Genomic DNA, 20666 nt, shown 5'->3' on the forward strand with positions numbered 1-20666 from the left:
GGGTTGGTGGATGGATGGATGGGTTGAAGGAAGGGCTGGTGGATGGATGGGTTGAAGGAAGGGCTGGTGGATGGATGGGTTGAAGGAAGGGTTGGTGGACGGATGTATGGATGGGTTGATGGATGGAGGGATGGATGGATGGGTTGAAGGAAGGATAGGTAAGTAAAAGGGTGGATGACTGGATTGATGGATAGGTTTGAAGATGGATGGATAGTTTTGGATATTGATGGCTGGACGTAATGGTGACGGACCCAATGATGGATTAAAGATTGAATGGACAACGATTGTAAAGTGAAATGGTGGATATCAGCAGGTGGATGGAAGAATGAATGGGTAGATGCTTGAATGGAAGAGACAAGTACGCTCTTCTGGGGAGGGTTCCGCTCAGTGGCATAACGAAACGTGAAGGGCCCCCCTGCAACGTACATAGAGCCCCCCCCACCTACCTCTTTTGTCTCCGACCCAGTCAGTGTTCTGTGCTGAGGGGGCCTCCTAGTGCTCTATCCCTCCCACCCCTCGGGGCTACGGTGCTAATGTTATACCATTGGTTGTGATGACTTGCTTCGCTTCCTTGGTGCCGTAAGAGCTTTGGTTTAAAGTGTGATATATTTTAATTTTCTTCCTACTCCCTTGCTTGCAAAGTCAGTAATTACTTTTATTTTCTGTACCGCAATTTACAATCATGTAAGGAAGTCCTGCTTATTTTTTTGGTTACTTAAAATATTTATTCAAGATAAAATTCTGTAAAACCCGACACAATAAGATAAAGTTTCACATAAAATAGATGCCAGGCAAAAAATGACCATGTTAATTACAGTGGCAACAACACATTTATTTTCCCAGCACCTAGGTTTCTAACAGGCAGTGGTGCTGGAACGATTCTCAGAGTGAGGTTGCTGACGTCAATGAGGTCAGATTGATTGTGAAAATCCAAGCGTCAAACAAAGAATACGTGTAACAAATGAACCACGCCGATTAACCAGAAGAGGGGTACAGGTGTAATATTTAGACAGTGGTGCATTTCGGAGCACATTGTTGCAAATATATTTCTTAAGGAGGATGTGGCAGCCCACTGTCATTCACAGACCGCACATTTCCCATTGAAAGGGCCACTAAATTTGCACAGCCATGCAGTTTACTGATCAAACTGTATAGTCCACAAAAGTTAACATGTAGAATGTAGGTTTTAGCCAATATGTATCATTTGCCCATCACCAAGTAAAGTATCTAGATTTATTTTGCTCTTATTAAAACCTTTGTTCCATCCCACTTCAGAATTACAATTTTGTTTTAATTTGTGCTTTCCTAATTGCAGATACATTTTTGAAATATTATTGCAGTTTATTTGCAAATATTTAAATGTAGTTGCTTTTTAAAAATTGACATTCTACATCCTATCTATTCATACTGCCTGTATCCCAGCAAGATTGTGGCATAGTACTGTTTACTAAAGACTCAATTTTCAGAAAATGAAACGCCAATCTCCTTGGTAAAAGAATAAGCAGCAATTTGATAGCATACATAGCTTTACATAGGACCTTGATCTTTGAATGCACAGGAAATGAGTCAAGATGAAAACGCATCTTTATTGCGCTTTCATGTTTAGAACCTGAACACGATTTTTTTTATTTGCAGAACCCCCGCACCAATACTTCCAGCGCCTATGCTAGTAGGAGCCAAGATTGACTCTTAGCAGAGAAGTCAAGAAAAGCAGCTGGAACCGATGTGTTTTGCCACTTTTGACATTAAATCTGTTTTGAGCAGCAAGCATTATTCATTCCTCAATCAACCATCCTCCACCCCTAGGCCGGATAGCAGTCAGTCACCACGTGTGATAGCCACGAGTAATCACCCTACCTCTCTCCAGACAGTCCCTCCTCATCCGATATTTGAAAGCGTTCTAGGAGAGTGAACTAACTCTAAAACATAGCTTTATAAAATGAGCTTTACCTGCCAGTGGTGGTCGCCAAAGGTGAAATTATTGCTGGATTTGTTTCTGTGAAGTCGACTTTGGAACTGCACAATACAACTTGTAATATATTTACTCAATGTCTTATGCAACCTCCCTCCACAACACTGATCTTTCTAGCACCATCGTTCCGACCAAGTTGAGTTAACATCGCAAGTCAGGGTTCTTTAAATAATTGAGGATTGAGGGGATACTCATAAGTTGGATGACAAGTGCGAACGAAGTACCAAACATGCGCCCTGTTTTCTTATCCTGCCTGCAAGTATTTAATGTATAACTGGTGTCCCAACATTAAAAAAAATATTGTAAACAATCAGGTTTCGGCAGTACTGGTAAGTCTAGTCATGGAAATAAATAATGTTATCTCTCCCTACATTGTATTGCTTTGTTGAACAACTTAGTGGGGTTGATTGTGCCCTAAAATTAGGACAGACGGGTAACTTATTTTCTGTGCCTGTGATGACAAACTCCCGCCGATCTTTTATTTTCTTATTTATTCTTTGCTTAAAAAGCAGAAATTAAAATCCTATACTGCATTTCTCTACAGTTTTAAAAACTGTGGACTCCCATTGCCCTAAAATTCAGTGAAGGATTGATAGAAAAAGCATTAAACATTTAAGTCTTGCCAGGGCAGTGCATGCGCCGCATGCTGTATCCAGGTAGTGACTTGAAGCTCCGCCCATATTTTTCATCGGCTTGTCATTGTCCACTGTAATCTGTGGCTGTTCATTGGTCAGTAGGCTTAGTAGTCCCTCCTTAGTACTGCCCTGTCTCATTTTGTAACCTCCCATGGCGACGTGTGTTGTTACTTGGTAGGCTTTACTTACAGCCTCCGAGCACTATTTTCTCAAATAGCTTTGTCCTGCCTGCTGTTACAGGCAGGACACGCTCTGTCCTAACGTTTTTATCATCTTTATAGCACGGGCGCCCTAACGCATTTGAAAAGCAATAGGTCTCGCATTTGGGAGAGTTTAGCTATTGGTATTGTAAATGACCATGCCTTTTATTTATCTGTTTTAAAAACAACACATAAATGCATTGTCATTTACAATGCCAGTAGCTCAAACTCTCGTAAATGCAAGACCTATTGCAAGGCAGATGCTTGTTTCTGTTATTTGTCTTCAGTGCTTCGTTTCAAATGTTTACTTTACTTTTCTTTTCGTTCAACAGATTTATTATAGACTTTTCCAGTTGCAGTTTTTGATTTTGTTGGCCAAATGGAAGGATTAAATTTGAGAGTGAAAGCTCGCGGCACGCATTTATTTTTGTACTAGAATTGTATCCTGGGAAAAACCATAGCCTGACTTGGTTGTCATGGCCACAGCAATCTCCTGTAATGCTAGAGAATGTGGGAACATTCTCCATTGTGCCAAATTCTTTAAACAATGGATAAAGTTGCAGCAGACCTGTAGCTGGATGAATAATTGCCAGTGCACAATGGTCAGTGTTGTTCTCAGAATGTAGGACATCCTTTTACTGTTGTGACCTTTTTGAGTACGCAAGTGTAAAAGGATTGGCTAGTGAATAGGCAGCATGAGTGAAGGCCCTCGGAGCAACTGGTACATGCTTTATTTCTTGATAACGACATATATGCATTCTGACTGGAAAACACATTGCTAAATCCATCAACCCGGCAATGGTCTGTTGAAAATTCATGTGCATTTTCATTGCGCACTCCTGAAGAGTCCGAATTTATATAATGAAGCAGCACATCCACTAGAGGCAGAACCCCCCCCCCCCCTTAAGTGTGTGGGTGAAGATCCTTTGGCTTTGCCAGTGCGTGCCTGCTTTGCAGTGCATTATGGCCAAAACTATTTAATGATTAGTCCCAGATATGCACATGCAAGGCAGCCATCGTGGAATGTTTTTTGTCAAGAAGTTTTATAAACCTGTCCAGAATGGCAGCAGGTTTCCGAGCATGCATGTAGATGCACAGAGTATCTTCCTGGAATGATTTTTGTTATACTCTGACAAAAAACAAAAGAAGATCGTCGCTTATTCATGTACGCACATCGGCAGCCATCCTAGAATGGTATTGTAAAAGTACAACAAAAGTCATTGCTAGGTTGTTGGTGGTGTGTACGCATCCACCAGGGCCGATCTTGCTTTTATTTTATTGTTAATTCACTGTTCCAAGATGGTTGATGTACATTTTGGAACAGTAAGCTGAAATTAATGTGTGCGAGGGATGCTCTGCACATCTGTGCTAGCAAGAGACCCCATAGTAGGGTGTGGTGGGCTTACCAGGCCCTCGTGGGGAAGGGAATAAAAGCAAATGGACAAGAGAGGTGGTTGGAATAAAAAAGGGTGTCAGAGCACCGGACAGAGGGGTAAGTGGGACAGTATGGTTAAGGATATGTAAAATAGAGATTTATGTAGTGTTTAATTTAACGCACCAATAGGCAACTTATAATTTGCTGCAAAACAATATAAGCATTTTAATATCTATTTAAAAAAATGCGAGTAAATGTTTAACTTTTAGAGGCAAGGGGAAGCGATTGCCCTTGTATTATACAGAACGAAATACTTTATTTTCATATTTTAAAAGGAAATTAAAAGTTAAAAATTTCCTTGGTGACTTGCAGAATCCTTAGAATGTGCGGTAGAGGTTAATTTATCGATCAGGAGCAAGCATTTTTGTACAAGTGCTGCATCCAGATTGAATGATAAATTATATAAGGAATATTAGAACATTGGAATGTGGAGAACTCCATTGTAGACAATGGAGTGCTCCATGCTTCTACGGGCCGGTAAAGGCCCGCAGAGCAACATTCCAATGTTTTACAAAAGCCTCTCGAAGCTCGAGGGGATTTAAATCCCCTTGAGCTTCAAGAAGCCTTTGTTGAATTTTTTAGAACATTCTGCCCTCTAGTGGCAGAATGTTCTAATAGCCTTATAGCCCTTCGTAGCAGGGCTATACCGCTATTAAAGTCCCGCTGCTTTTGTTAAAGTCCCTCGCCTTCGGCTCGGGCCTTTAAAGCTGCAGCGGGCCTTTAATAGCCGGTATAGCCCGCTACGGCGGGCTATAAGGCTATATTAGAACATTGGAATGTTGGAAGCTCCATTGAAAACAATGGAGTGCTCTGGGTTTAAAATGGCTGTTCTAATCCCGGAGCGGCTACATTACAATGCTTTTTTGTGGCTGTGGCCAAAGGCTTCAGGGAGCCTGAGGGGATTTTAATCCCCTCGCGGTCCCTCAAGCCTTTGTTTAATTTGTTAGAACATTCTGCCCTCTAGTGGCAGAATGTTCTATTTTAGCCTTAAAGCCCTTTGTAGCAGGGCTATACCAGCTATTAAAGTCCCACTGCCTTGTTAAAGTCCCTCGCATTCGGCTCGTGCCTTTAATGCTGCAGCGGGCCTTTAATAGCCGGTATAGCCCGCTATGGCGGGCTATAAGGCTATTTCATAACCATTCGGAGTAACGAGTTTCTTGATAAGGTTATGGAACTCCGAGGTGACTTGCAATATCCTTATCATGTACGGCTGGGGGTACTTTATCCCATATAATACATGGCCACACCATCACGTTTTCCCCAAAAGCCACTTAAAACGTTTGTGCGTAGCTCTTTTATATGAAAGAGTGAGCACATTTGCAAACCTGAAGAATAAAAATAAAACCTCTAGTGCAAAACTAAACACATCAAAAAACTGTTAGTTATTTGTTGCAAACATATTAAAAACAGTTCAATACAAGTTAGTTTGAAAAAGAAAAAAAAATTGCACTAGCTTGGAATCTGTAATAATGTGTAGAAAGATTTTAGCTTTTCTCTAAGGAGGTGCAAAAAATAATCATGTTCTCTCGGCTTTTCATTGTAAGCTAAAAAATAGTGCTAAGAGAGAAAAAGCAAGTTCTGTTTCCGGTGTTTTTAACAGCTGCTTCAGTTATGCTCCCTGACCTGCTTCACCTCTCATCTCGGCTGCTGGCAGCAGGCATTGTGACATCAGAACTCGACTGTTCTAACTTATAATAGTCGAGTTTTTAAGCCTTTTCTTTATAATCGCGCACCTGGTGCGTCACAAGTTGTCCATTATAAAGAAATTGGAGACATGTAAATATACAGTATAGTATTTTTTTAAAAGTTTGAGTTTATTTAAAACCAGAGGAAAAAGCACAACAGTATGATAAGCAAAATAGGTCATAGTTAACATTAAGATTATATAAAGAGCTAGGAAATGCAATGGTTACAATAAACATTCTATGCGTAAGAGGGAGAAAAATAAGGGGGAGGGGAGAAATAATATATTATTACAGTACAAAGAGTGAGAGAAAACTACAAGACTAAACAGTGTATGCAAATCAAATATTCAATGATAAAATATTGTAATATAATTCCGTCGGCCTAAAACAGTAACATCTTACATTTTTAAGAAAAAGTTAAGGCATTTTTACGGCGGTTTACGGACATTATCTGATGTATTTACAACAGTAACATTAGATGCGGACCAGGATAGATACGTGGTAAGTGGGAGCCATAACAAATCCATTTTAATTGCTAGATAGATAGGGATGACCTAATTGGTGTCAAGTCTGTGGTGGAAACATATGGCATTCCAAGGGCTTTAAAAGTAACTTTATCCGCATGTTTCCAGTTTGAAGTTATTAAATGTAAGGCTATAGCTAATAATAAGTCTAACAACTTAAAGTTTGATGGCGATTGAGGCTAATGAGCTGACCGTGAACCTAAGCAAATAGTAGGTAAAGAAAAGGGAACATTAACTCTAAAAATCTTATTAATTTGGGGCCAGACTAATTGCCAGAATTTATAGATATTAGGGCAATCAAATAGCATATGTTTTAAATCAGCATTTGAACAGGGACAGGACCAGCAGGCAGATGGAGTATTAGAAGAGGAAGAAGCTATTGCTGCAGGGGAGTATAGTAGGCGTTGATAAACAAAATAAAGGATTTGGGTAGTATTAGCTGCTCTTGAGGTCTTGTGAATCTTTAGCCACAATTTATCCCACACAGAGGTAGGCCTGTACTGTGTTAAATCTTTTTTCCACGCCAACTCAGTCTTTGATTTGTGCCGTTCTGAAGGCAATAATAAACACTTGTAAATAGAAGACGCAGAGGGGGAAGTAGCCAATAAGGGAGATATTTTGGAACATGTCATAGGAAGAATGGGGATAGTAAGGGGGAGTGTAAGGAGATATTGATTAAGAGAAGGAAGTAGAAGATTATATTGTGTTTTAAAAGAGTTAGGAAGAGAAAATTTAGACTGGAGATCAGCAAAAGATAAGCGTTCATTATTGATCAAGAGTTGAGAAATCCATATCAAACCCATGGATCTCCAGGATTTCCAGTAAAAAGTACGATTTTTGATACGTAGTAATTTATTGTGCCAAATGGGTTGAGATAGCGAGGTGAAGGAAGGATAAGAAGATGGTAGGATAGGAGCTAAAAGTTTACGAGTATGAGAAATAACGGAAGAGCGCAAAGAGGAGATGTTCGTAATGAATGCAAGAGTTTCTTGAAGGTCAAAGGGGAGGCGAGAGATTTTTCTATAGCTAACCACACCAGGAGATGTGTAGAGAGATCAGAGGAGAGCCAAGGGGAGGCTTGTTTTAGAGGAAAGGCATAGTGATAGGATTTAAAGTCAGGGAATTTAAGGCCCCCATTAAGTTGTATCTTTTTTTAGAGAAGATAAAGCTATTCGAGAGGGTTTGTTTTTCCAAAGAAACCTTAGTAGAAGCGAATCAATTTTCTTGAAATAATATCTCGGAATGTGCACAGGAATCATAGAGAGAGTGTATAGAATCAGGGTGGGAAGCATCATCCTAATCGAATCTAATCTACCCCACCATGAAGGAAAAAGAGGATACCATCTAGTAATTGTGTCATTTAGTGTTTTGATAATGTGATTCAAATTTAATTTTAAAGTCTCCGAAATAGTCCAGGGAAAACAATAGACCCAAGTATTTTATCTTGGAGGGTTGCCAGATAAATCCAGTTTGAAGGAAATAGTGCTTAAGACATAAAACATTTTAGAGGCAAAACTTCACATTTATCCCGATTGAGGCGGTATCCTGATAACCGAGTAAAAGTATCAACCTAATGGAGAAAAGAGGGAAGAGAAGTATCCGGATTGGAACAGTATAAAAAGATATTATCCATGTAAACAGACATTATAACTTGATGTGGGCCTAGTTGGAAACCCGTGATCAGAGTATCCTGTCTAATTTTAGTTTAAAAAGGTTCTAATGCCACTACAAACAATAAATGTAATAGGGGACATCCCTGACGTACCCCTCCAGAGAGAGAAAAATAATCCGAGGTATTACCATTGGCGAAAATAGAAGCGTTAGGACCAGAATATAATAAAGAAAAAAAGGAAATCGATTTGGGAGAAAAAACCTATCCATTTTAAAGCATGAAACATAAATTCCTAACCAATCCTGTCAAATGCTTTTACAGATGGTCAACCTTTTACAAAGCCGGATTGTTCTGGCCCAATGAGCTCCGGTAGAATAGGGTCAATGCGCAATGGCAACATTTTTGCAAAGATCTTATAGTCTGTATTAACTAAAGAAATGGGACGATAATCTTAACATAAAGAGGGGTCCTTATTGTCTTTTGGGATTAAACAAATCATGGCTTCCTGAAAAGTGCCCTAGGAAGAAACTGTTTGTACTAAAGAAGTTAAATAAAAGAAGAAGATTTGGAAGAAGAAGCTTAGAAAAGTGTTCATAGAACTCAACAGTAAATCCGTCAGGTCCAGGGGTTTTGCCCCGTCGTAATACCGAAACAGCGTGGGAAATTTCTGCCAAAGTGATATCAGTTTCTAATTAATCAAAATCAATATGTTGAGAAGGAGGAGAGTTAATAGATTGGAAATAAGAGGATAGATCTGATTGAAGTGGTTGAGTCTCAGGAGTATAAAGATTTTTATAAAAGGAGACAGATTTGTTTCGTATATCTTTGTCTTTAAAAAGTGTAGTCCCAGCAGAGTTTTGCAAAGATTCTATTCTAGTTCTATCCCATCTTTTTTTAAAGTAATTAGCTTCCCCATTTTATTGTGACCCCCGTAATAGCGAGAACTACTTTTCCAAAGAAAGGAAGAAGCAGCTTCTGTGGATAATTATTAAGAGTAAGCTTAGCATCAATAAGATCTTTTAAAGACGACGCAGTGTTGGAGTGATAATAAGCGTATTCTAATTTTTGAATTTTAGTGTGCTTTTGAGTCGATTGTTTTTCAAAAACGTTTTTCTTTTGAGAAACAAAATTGATTATGAAGTCTCTCGCGGCCGCTTTGAAAGAATCCCAAATCATGGTGGGAGAGGACTCCAGAGTTGTATTAATAGCAAAAAATTCAGAAGCAAAAGAGCTGAATTGGCCAGAGAAATTTTGATCCACAAGTAATGAATTATTAAAACGCCATCCACCAGCACATGGGACAAAAGGTATTAAATCAAAATCAACAAAAACTGGGGCATGGTCTGATATTAAAATAGAACCTATCTCAGAGTGGAGGACATGTTGAGCCAAAGATTTACTCAAAAAGAGATAGTCAGTACGGGATTGTTAATGGTGTGGGGGTGAAAAGTAGCTGTATTCTCGAAGATCTGGGTGACAAAGTCTCCAAATATCGACTAGGGATTTTCGACATATGGTAGAGGTGAATTGTGAATGCATTTTAGTGTTTATAAATTTTACTGGAGTGTCTATCCAAAATGGGGTCATGAATTTGATTACAGTCACCACCAAAAACAATATAGTCATCGTCAAACGAAAGTAATTTATCAGAGATTTGTGACTAGAATGTTTTATCAACGGAAACTGGACCATAAACATTAAAGAAAACTAACGGTATTTTATCTATAAGTAATTTAACAATAATCCAATGACCATCATTCAGATTCTTGATGAACAACTGAAACATGAAATTTTTTATGACAGAGAATCAAAACACCGTTTTTCTTACCTAAAGCCGGAGAAGAAAAAATATTGCCCACCCAACATTTTTTTAACTTAGAAGCTTCAGCATCAGACAAATGAGATTCTTGGAGTAGAGCAACGTCCGATTTTAACTTAGCTAAATGGGACAACACTTGTCATCTTTTAATGGAGTTACCTAATCCCTTAATATTCCATGTAGTAACTCTGAATTTGACTGGAAGGAAGTAACATAAGCATTCATTAAGCATACAATGTCTCGCCTCGGTGCCTATTCTAATCATGGGTCCCACGCTGCAACTCTGGGCAATAGCTTGCTTAATCTCCACAACGGCCCCAGCAGCACTGGGATGCCTGGCTTCACCATGGGGTTGCCCAGGAGTGGACATTTCACAGGGAAAGGCCAGGAAGGGTTCCACAGCGGTATGAGTAAAAGCGCCAGGATACCCCCGTTGGGGGTGGCAGTGCGCTATACAAGTACATACACATTTACATTTACAATGTGATAATCGATCTTAAATTTGAGAATAGTCAGTAAATATAGAGCAATAGATCCAACAACAATGTTACAATGAGAAACAATTGAAGAAACCCGATCAACGATAAAAGCCATAGGAGAGTGAAACAATAAAGAAAAAGGAGAAAGTTGTAGAAAAGAGAATAAAGAGGAAAAACAAGAAAAGAAACAGGATAAAGAAAAAGAAGAGAGTTGTAGAAAGAAGGGGAAAAGGAGGGAGAAGGAAAAGGATAACTGAAGGAACATTAAGAGAAGACAGTACATATCAATTAGTCCAAAACGGGGATACAAATGAATAAAAGACGATTGCAATACATACCTTCTGAGGGGACACAAGAAGAAATATATATGACGAGTGGTGACACGAAGGAGAAAGATGACACCACGAACCGGGGAGGTGGCACCACAACGGGGAATCATAAGAACAAGTAGGAAACAAACACAGAGATATGCCAAAAAGAACACCTACAGAAAAATAGGGGAAGAAGAATGAAAAATAAGAAGAACAAGTGATAAGACAAATGCTAACAGGAACCTGTAAAAAGAAACAAGTTAAGTTAAGACGATTCAAAACATAGCATCAAGAAAAGAAAAAGAGTAAGTCAAGGCCTGGAAGACGATGAGGAAGAAGGACCAGAAGTTTCCATAGACGTGGTGGAGTGCAGGTGAATACATTTCTTCAGATCTGCCGGATCATCAAAAGTTGAAATGTTATTTTGGAAAGTAACCTTAAACAAACACGGATGAAATAGTCCATAGCGTGCTTAAAGGGTGTGTAAGGCTGGACAAAGATCAAGGAATTCTTTCAGTCGCTTGGCTGTTGCTGAGGAGACATCCTGTGATATAAATAATTTAGAGCCTAACCAAGCAAGTTGTTTTTTGTGTTAAGCTGCATTTAAGACTAGCAACAAGTCTGTAAATTGCAAAAATAGAAAAATGACACCTCGTGGTTTCGAAGGAGCAGATGACCAAGACAGGCGGTGACCCGGCCCGTGAGCTCGTTGAATATTCAAGTTTGTAGATGGAGGGAGGTCGAGAAATTTTATCAAAAAATTATTGAAGAAGTTGACGGGGTCATTACCCTCCAATCCTTCGGGAAGACCATATAAACGAAGGTTATTGCATTTAGGTCTTTGGCTGATTTTCTCAGTGTAAGGACCTCCCTCTCCAAGGCAGACACTTTAATAGGAAAAGACTGTAGGTCATCGACATGTTTTTCCACTATGGTCATGCGGGATTCCATAGATGCCCATTTAGAGTCCAACACTTGCAAGAGAGTTAGTTTCCTCAATGAATGGGCGCAGAGAGCGAATTTCCTCAAGAACCATGTCCAAAGAGACTGGAGAGACAGTCTTTGGTGGAGAAGGAGGGTCCTGTTTGAGGCGTTTGTTGGCAGAGGTTGGAGTCAGCGATTTGATTGCAGATGTTGGCGAAATCATCGCTTTGGAGGATCCAGATTGCGCTATTTTACTGGTATCGTGAGACGAAGAAATTGTATGAGGTGAGTCTGAGACAGGACTGTGGGCAGTGGATCTCTTAATTAGTGAAAAGTAACTTCTTAGCCCTGCCCAAAAGGCAAAGGAAGAAAGTAACTTCATTGAGGTCAGAAGAGTCTATAACGCAGAGCGTAGGCGTGCAAAGAATATTGTTCAGAAACAATAAAATCACATCTGGACCAATTGGAAAGGAAATGACCCTAAAATATTAGGTGCAGCATAATGTTGAAGATCGAGTGATGGAAAAAACATCGTGCTTGAGGAGAGATTGGAAAGAGTTCATTGCTTGGCAAAAACAAAATGGCAGCCGTGAAAATGCTGCAGGAGTTCAGAGAAATTAATTAGCCAAATAGATAAAAACAGGCATTTTGGTAAAGGAAATCCACTCGGGGGACTTCCGATTTTAGAAATGGACCGTTTCCATGAGAAATTTGTGCTGGAACGGCGAAAAACGCCACGGCTGCTCCCATCGCGATGCGGATATCCGAGGTCAGGCGGCCATCTTGTCTGGCGCCGGGCTCGCTCCGTCTATACAGTATAGTATTTTGATGCCATACACACTAGGACCTGTGTGGTTCTGGGCGGACTCTGAACAGGAACCATGTGATATGCGGGGGAGGTATCAGTGTGGTTCTGGGAAGTATGACATAATAAGTAGAGCATGAATAGATGTTGGAGAATAACAACATGTTCAACTGCAGCTCCTGTGTGTGGGGTAATCTAGTTGAATGCTCCAGGGCTGGGGAAGACGCTACATACAGGGATTACAGAATCTCATGTATTATAAAATAATAACATCACACGATAAATACAATTTTATCCAGATCATTCTAGAATTCAAAAATCCTTCCTTCTGAAGAGTTCTTCGATTGAAATGTTTTGGGGCCCAGCTTTCCAAAACACTTCTGAATAAAGCCCTTCCCAACATAAGCAAAATAATCACATTTTTAAACAACCAAAAAAGTGTCCTCTCTTATGGATGTGCAACCCCACCCCCCCCCCCTTCCCCCAAAAGCCTTCTGTCGTCCTTCTTGCTCAGTCTGGTTTAGTGCCTTGCAATTCTTGTATACTGTTTAAGTATTCTGTCTTCAGACAATAAGGGTAGCCTTTTAAACTAAATTGCAGTAGGCATTGCTCCTTCACACCAGTTAATCAGAACCCGGGGAATATGTACTTTTCCTAAAGAAATTTCGTGCATGTGAAATAAAACCCTTGTTTATTGTCACTTTATGTTGACATTTTACACTGTTTTAACTAACGTTTCAATAAAATAATGAGATTTGCTTGTACATCTTTCATTCATGTTCATGCTAGCTTGAATTTATGACATTTACATGTAGAGGACGCGACTTATAAATTACAAACGTGGAATTTCTCCTAGGGGTAGGTATATGCCTTTGACATGTGGAGATTAAAGATGTGGAGAATTTCCAAGGTTTGCAAAGTTTCTGGCCTACAAGTTTAGTGTATTATAGAATATCTACAGATGTAGAGTGAGGGCTTCTCATGTACTTTTTCCCCTTATAGAAAATAATTTTCCTTTTGAAGTTTTCCTAAAACGTGTGTTTAATATACATTTCATCCTTTACCTCACAAAACCTCACCCTGGTCTATTCAGCTATATGTTTACATTTGCAAGTATGTGTGAGGAATAGTTTGATGTTAATTTATCCTCATAAAATTACGACTTAGTGGGTGTTCACTCCTTTTCCTTTGCCCACTCACCATCTCCACAAGGGTATCAAACTTGGGGAAAATATGACTATATCTTGCATATTTTCCACCTTTCTAAGTCACATCTACTCTGTAGATTAGAATATTTATTAATCTGATTTTCAAGTTTAGCGTTCTCACCGCGTGCTGAAATATTTTGTGAACAAAGCCAAGTCTCAATTAACTACTTTAGATTTCCAACTCTTGTTATATTTCCATAGGAATTTCCCTGTGTCTTAGTAATTACCAATATATTCTTTGTAGCAATTTATATGTATATTTCATATGCTGAAAAAGTTGTTTGGATATTAAAGTGGAGCGATTAAAGTTTTTTGGGAAGAGATTTTCAGGACAGGATGATGTGCATCAATTATATTGGCTAGTTCCTTTAAATGTTTTCATGAGTTTGCAAAGAAAGAATATAGACTGTCTACACGTTTAATAATAAACATTGTAAAAAATTTAGAAAATTATTTTAAAGAAAGTTGGCTCCCTTATGAGGTTATTCTTGTCAATTAATACTGTAGCAATAATGACAACAAACTCGTACACATATCCAGTGATTTGTAAGGGGCAATTCTCTTTCAAGAGTAATTGAAAACAGATATTTTTACTTGCATAAAGGAAATCTGGAACCATATTCCCATAGATGATATTTTTTGGGCATATTAGTGGCAAAGGCATTGACATGTTCTCATTTGTTGTATTGATATTTAGATTTCAACACAGGTGTTTTTGTTTTCAAATCTAGCTTTTTGTTTTTAAGTAAAATTCAGGGCTTGTAAATTAGTCGCTAAAAAATGAGGTTAGAAAACAATCATATGATTATTTATTTTCCCTTTTACCAGATTCAAACATTTAACATTGAGTCACCGTGCAAGACAATAGAAGATTTAACGAGTGGGGTTGTCATGGCCCAGGTTCTTCAAAAGATGTAAGTATAATAGTCTGTTTTATTTCCAAATAAATAGTAAAAAACGTATTGAACAACAGGTACACAGGAGGAATTTAAGGGTTTGTTTTGATATCCAGGGCTTCCTCCACATAAATGAGAAAATACTATACCTTTGTGACTTTGTTCCATTTGCCAGCATTTGGGAGCATGTGACTTACCCAGACATTGTCCCAAAACATTGCTTTGTGACAAAGTCGGTGCATTCAGTTCTTGTTTACCCTGTCCTCTGCTGGTGTACTACAGAGGTAGTTTCCTTTGTGACCTGTGTTGATTAAAATTGGATTGTTCCTTGTTAATTACTTTGTAGATTGAATCCTAATGTCTGAATTGTATTTGCATGCTGGTGGATTTAATATGCAGAAATTAACAATATCAGAAAAGTGACTGAAGTTCTTGTATCTGATGGAGACTTCTAGCCGCAGATTCCTTATCTTGTAACTTTGCGGGCATCGGACTGGATCCGAAAGATGTTTCCTGAGCAGTGTAGGAGGCTAGCTCAGTATATAGTGTCCACCTATGATGAGCCACTGTGCACCTAGTCCATGCAACCCTTAGTAGTAGTGTTTAGGTACCTGGAAACCAGATCTCTCTGGGGTAGCTGTGGAGAGCAGCTAAGGCGTATTCAGTAGGGGTGTAAAGCAAGGGGATGTACCATTATAGTCAGTCAGTAAGCTTTTCACACAAGAACGAACTACACCAGGTGAGTATAAAAATGCTTGGTATTTATTTGTACACACTAGACATTAACTTGGTATATCTCCTACCTGGAGATATCAACTGCACAAAAGAAAAACTTTGGAAAGAGGTAAGTAGCATTGAAAAACACATACTGCCCTACCGGGGGACCAAACCATATAACAAAATAATAGTGGTAGACCTGTCAGCCCTTTGGGTGGTCCCTCCTCATCATTATTTATTTTGTCCCACTTCTGCCTCAAACCCTGTTATAATTTTTCCTTTTTGGGAACCACCAGACTTGTTAGTGTTGATGCAGGGTCAGGGAGCCATTTTCCCTACCCCTGGAACTTCTGTCTGAGGGCCTGAGACACAAAATGGTGGCCACCCATTGTCACCTGTGACATAACCAGAACTCACTGGAGGTTTCTAGAACCTTCTGGAACATTCTAGAATCCTGGGATAGTGGGAGGCAGTTTTAGAATATTGGGAGGCCATCTTAGAGAGGCAGTTGGCATCTGACTGGAGAGGAGAGAGGACAGAGATAGGAGGTTGGAGTAAGGCAGCAGGGGTGGAAAACAGTGCTTGGAGTGGGGTCCAGAAACCCACCCTTGATGCTAGTCCCTACTGACCAAGCCCAGCCTAAAGCCCTGTGTGGGACCAAGACCAGAAGAACCATCTTAAGGATCTGAACATTTGGAACAGGCCTTAAAGAGGAAGAACAGCAAGCTCCTGACCTGTTCAGTGGTGTCCTCCTGAAGTCCTGACGTCGAGAAGCCTGGAGACCTGGGGCCTGAGGTAGAGAAGCGGCGCTGACAGAAAGCAGACGTCGTACCCGGAGTCACCAGAGGTCGAGTGAGGGCGCCGACGGAGGTCGTGGAGAGGCACCGGAGGTCGAGTAGGGAGTCACCAGAGGTCGAGTGAGGGCGCCGACGGAGGTCGTGGAGAGGCGCCGGAGGTCGAGTAGGGAGTCACCTGAGGTCAAGGTGAGACGTCGACGGGGGAGTGAAGTCCGCCCACCGGAGTCGCCGGAAACTGAGGTGAAGCGCGCCGGAGGTCGGGAGTGGAGATCGCACTCCGGAGACACCCGGAAGCGGGGAGACCGTGTCCCTGCGACGCCGGAAGGCGACATCGAGTCGAGGCCGCCCAGCGACATCGATCCGGAGCCGCCTCACGGCGTCGACACGGCGCCGAGCGGAGCCGATCGTCGAAGAAGGGACAGTAAGTGGTAGAGGGGGCGTCTGAGGCCCCGTGGAGCCCTAAAGACCATCCTAGGGGTTAGAGGGGTGTTAGGACCAGCCTGGGAGTGCCAGGGGTGAACTGAGACTGGTACAGTGACCTCCATAAAGGGCTGTGTAGTTTGGAGGGCCAGATCTTTAGGTTACCCTTGTTCTGCCTCAGTTTAAGCCCCAGCCTTGACCAATCTAGGTGGGACACCCCCATGCCATCCAAATGACCACAAGCTGGGTATGAGCAAAGTAAGACCAAGTGACCTCATGAAAGTGATCTGATCTGTAATTGTCATTGATTGCTTTACCTCATTTATTGAAGGTGCTTTATTTATTGTCTTCCACTAATTTATTCTTGCACTGTATTTATTGTCTGACTGTATTTATTTGCCGTCTGTATTTATTGCACATCTATTTATTCCTTGCTTAACTATGACCTGAACCTATTTGTTGAAACCTCGAAGTAGTATTGTTTATTTGACCTGCTCTTTTGAAGGAAAATCCTATTGTATTGTATTTATGATGTGAAGCCTGCAACTAAGAGAAAATAAGATAAAGACATATATATTTTCATCTTGACTTCCATAATTTTTACGGTGTAGTGTCGTTTTTGGAACGGATGAACGCATGGTTATTGTGAGGGTGTGACGTACGCTTAACACGGTGCCTGACCCCCAACCGCTCGAGCCAAGCTACCATTGTGCTGGGAACCTGTTGACTGCTAACCCGGTTGCCCGGTTTCCAACATAAAATTGGTGTTCAGTGGTGGGATAGAGCTGTGCTTGCGTCCACTCGACAATAACTGTGGGTAGTCCATAGGCCTACACCGGGAGTTTTCTCCAAGCGGACTTCCTAATTTTGAGTTTTGTTTTTTCCAAATTTACTTCTGGTGGTGGGAGGAGGTATTACAAAAGGTACCCCCCTGCATAGCTTCTGTAAGCAACTGTCTTCTATCCCGAGTGGGCAAAATGGAGTTTGTATTGGAGGATGTGGAAACTTATACTGTGGCCCAACTCAGGGAGTTTTATGAGCAAGAGGGGGTGTTTTGTCCCCAAGGTGCAAAGAAGGGTGAACTCCAGACCAGCTTGGGGGGAGGCACGACGAGAAAGTAAGGTTGAGAAGGAGGACAGGGATGGAGAGCCTGACAGCGAGGAGGCTGGTTTGTACCAACCTGAGGTGGGGAACCTAGTAGCAGGGCCCAGAACACTTTCAAGGAAGGGGAGCAGTGTCTCTAGCAACGGCTTATTAGAAGCAGAATTCACTGACCGGAGGGAGAAAAGACAGCTCACATGGGATTTGGCGAAGCTGGAGAACGAAAAGGAGGAACGGAGGATGGCTTACGAGTTGAGGCTCAGGGAGATAGATCTCCAGATCCTACGGGTCGGGGCACACCCTGTTCCTAGTGGTGGCAGCGAAGAAAGAGAAATCACCAGGGAATCCAAACCCTATTTGCCAAAAGACATAGTAGCTAGCTATAGTGTGGGTGATGATATCGCCAAGTGGCTAGCGGCCCATGAGATCTCATTAAGAGTCCATGGGGTTCCAGAGAAGTATTGGGGAGGGGGATTGTATAAATACATGCCTCCAGCTGGTAGGGATACATTATTGGCCCTGGAGCAGGATGAGCAGACCCACTACCCCACCATGAAAGTGGCGCTCGTGAGGAAGTTTGGACTAACACCCGAGAAGTATAGACAGAAGTTCCGGGGTAGCCACAAACTGGGCACACAGAATTGGGTGGATTTCCTGGACTATGCAAAGAAGGCATTGGAGGGTTGGATACAGGGCAGTGAGGTGAGGGACTACGAGGGGTTGTTTGATTTGATGTTGAAGGAACACCTGCTCGAAAAATGTTTCCCTTAACTGCGTCAACACCTGGTGGATAGCAAGCTGACCAATCCCCGGAAGCTTGCTGAGGAGGCGGACATTTGGGCTAGTACCCGGGTGTCCACAAGGGGGACTGGAGGGGACTCTCAAAAGACCGGACAGGGCGCCCCCCAGAAGAAAGAGGGAGGGGAAAAGAAAACTGAGTTCTCTAAAGGCCCCCAAAATAGTTCCCAAGGGAAGGGAACAGGATTCACCCCTAGGGCTAACCCACCCAGAAACCCTAATCCTGGCCAGAGTCAGCAGCCAAGGGTTGTCCATTGCTACGAGTGCGGTGGTGTCGGACACTATAAGGAAGATGTGAAGTGCCCGAAAAGACCACCCCCTCCCATCGGAGGAAAGGCCCCCGGAGTAGCTAGTGTAGTGCTCGGGGAGGAGATGCCCTTAGGTAAGGGAAGGGAGTGGGCGGGTGTCACTTTAGTGTCCCTGGGAGAACGTGAGATGGTTCCTAAGATCCAGGTGCCCGCAAATACCACAAAGTATGGGCAATGGGTCACCATCAATGGCCAAAGAGGGGAGGCTCTGAGAGACACAGGAGCCAGTATGACTATGGTACGTAGCCAACTGGTGTCTCCAGAGCAGGTGATTCCCCATGTACTCCACCCTGCCGCGATGGCTGACGGCAGAATGGGCCACTATCCGGTGGCCGAGGTTCCATTTGAATGGGAAGGGGTTGCAGGGTCACTTCGAGTTGCCGTAAGCCCTGCTGTGCCAGTCGATTGTCTGCTGGGGAATGACATGGAGCATAATGCTTGGAAGGAGGTGGAATACCGGACTCATGCTGAGATGCTGGGTACACCTGACTGGGCCTGTGTCAGCACCAGGTCTGCGACTACCCGGAGGGGGAGTTCGTTTAGGCGGGAGCCTGTAACAAAGGCACCGCCGGCTGCCAACCAAGGGAAGAACCGAAGGCAGGAGGAGCCTGCCTCGGCATCCGCGCCCCGTGTGACGGATAGGCCACCGGAGGTGGTGGACCAGGAGTCCGTGGAGGGGGATGTTACCAACCTGGAGAACCTACCCATCCCGAGTGGCACGTGGAGGGAGGGCCGACCAGGGAGGAATTCTGCAAGGGCCAGAGGGAGTGTCCTACCCTTGAGGGACTGAGGCGACAGGCCGAAGCCCAGGCAGCAGGTAACGTTGAGGGGAACTACCACATTTACTGGGAGGATGGCCTCCTCTACAGTGAACCCAAGGCACTCATGCACGGATCGTCACGGGCCTTGGTTGTCCCTCAACGTTACCGAGCCTTCCTTCTGGAATTGGCTCATGAAATCCCCTTGGCAGGACACCTGCGGCAAGACAAGACCTTTGCCCGGCTTGTCCCACACTTTTATTGGCCTCAAATGAAAGTGTCGTCCGACACCTACTGCCGGACGTGTGTGTCTTGTCAAGCCAGTGGGAAAACCGGGGTGAAGCTGAAAGCTCCCCTGGAACCACTTCCTGTCGTTAGCACCCCCTTTGAAAGGGTGGGCATCGACATTGTGGGTCCGTTAGATCTGCCTACTACAGCTGGTCACAGGTTTATCCTGGTTCTGGTGGATCATGCCACACGGTACCCAGAGGCTATACCTCTGAGGACCATTACTGCACCTGTTGTGGCTAGGGCCCTGATGGGAATCTTTACCCGAGTGGGTTTTCCCAAGGAAGTTGTGTCTGACAGGGGGACCAACTTCATGTCAGCATACATGTGGGCCATGTGGAAGGAGTGTGGAGTGACCTACCGGTTCACCACTCCTTACCATCCCCAGACCAATGGTCTGGTGGAGAGGTTCAATAAAACCTTGAAAGGCATGATCAGAAGTCTGCCTGAAAGCCTGCGGAGGAAATGGGACGTCCTCCTACCCTGTCTATTGTTTTCTTACAGGGAAGTGCCACAGAAGGGAGTGGGCTTCAGCCCCTTCGAGCTTTTGTATGGGCACCCTGTGCGTGGACCTCTCGGCCTGGTGAGAGACGGATGGGAAAGAACTCCCAGAAAGCTTCCCCAGGACGTGGTGAGCTACATGCTGGCCTTCCGGAGCCAAATGGCTAAGTTGTGGAAGCAAGCTTCTGACAACTTGGAAGCCAGCCAAGCAGTGATGAAGGCGTGGTACGACCACAATGCTCATCCGGTGGAATTGGAGCCTGGCCAGAAGGTGTGGGTGATCGAACCAGGAGAGCTTAGCGCCCTCCAGGATCGCTGGTCAGGACCCTTTAAGGTGGTGGAGAAGAAGGGTAAGGCTACCTACTTGGTGGATCTGAAGACCCCTCGCCAGCCCCTACGGGTGCTGCATGCCAACCGCCTCAAACCCCACCATGAGAGGCCCGAAGTCATATTGCTGATGGTGACTGACGGAG

At 42.8% G+C, this 20666-nt stretch overlaps 1 protein-coding gene across 4 annotated transcripts in view; it reads left to right on the forward strand.

Annotated features, from left to right (window-relative positions):
• HOOK3 (hook microtubule tethering protein 3) overlaps positions 1-20666 on the forward strand; it is a 1476018-nt gene that overhangs the window by 109082 nt on the left and 1346270 nt on the right. For all 4 annotated transcript variants that reach the window (XM_085636641.1, XM_085636638.1, XM_085636639.1 and 1 more), the window contains exon 2: positions 14438-14523. Coding sequence is in view for 3 of the 4 variants with exons in the window: in XM_085636638.1 (XP_085492764.1) it covers positions 14438-14523 (86 nt within the window). In the remaining variant the exon portion in view is untranslated. The remainder of the gene's footprint in view (positions 1-14437; positions 14524-20666) is intronic.

This window comes from Triturus cristatus, chromosome 2_1 (assembly GCF_964204655.1).
Source record: "Triturus cristatus chromosome 2_1, aTriCri1.1, whole genome shotgun sequence".
NCBI classification, from domain to species: domain Eukaryota; kingdom Metazoa; phylum Chordata; class Amphibia; order Caudata; family Salamandridae; genus Triturus; species Triturus cristatus.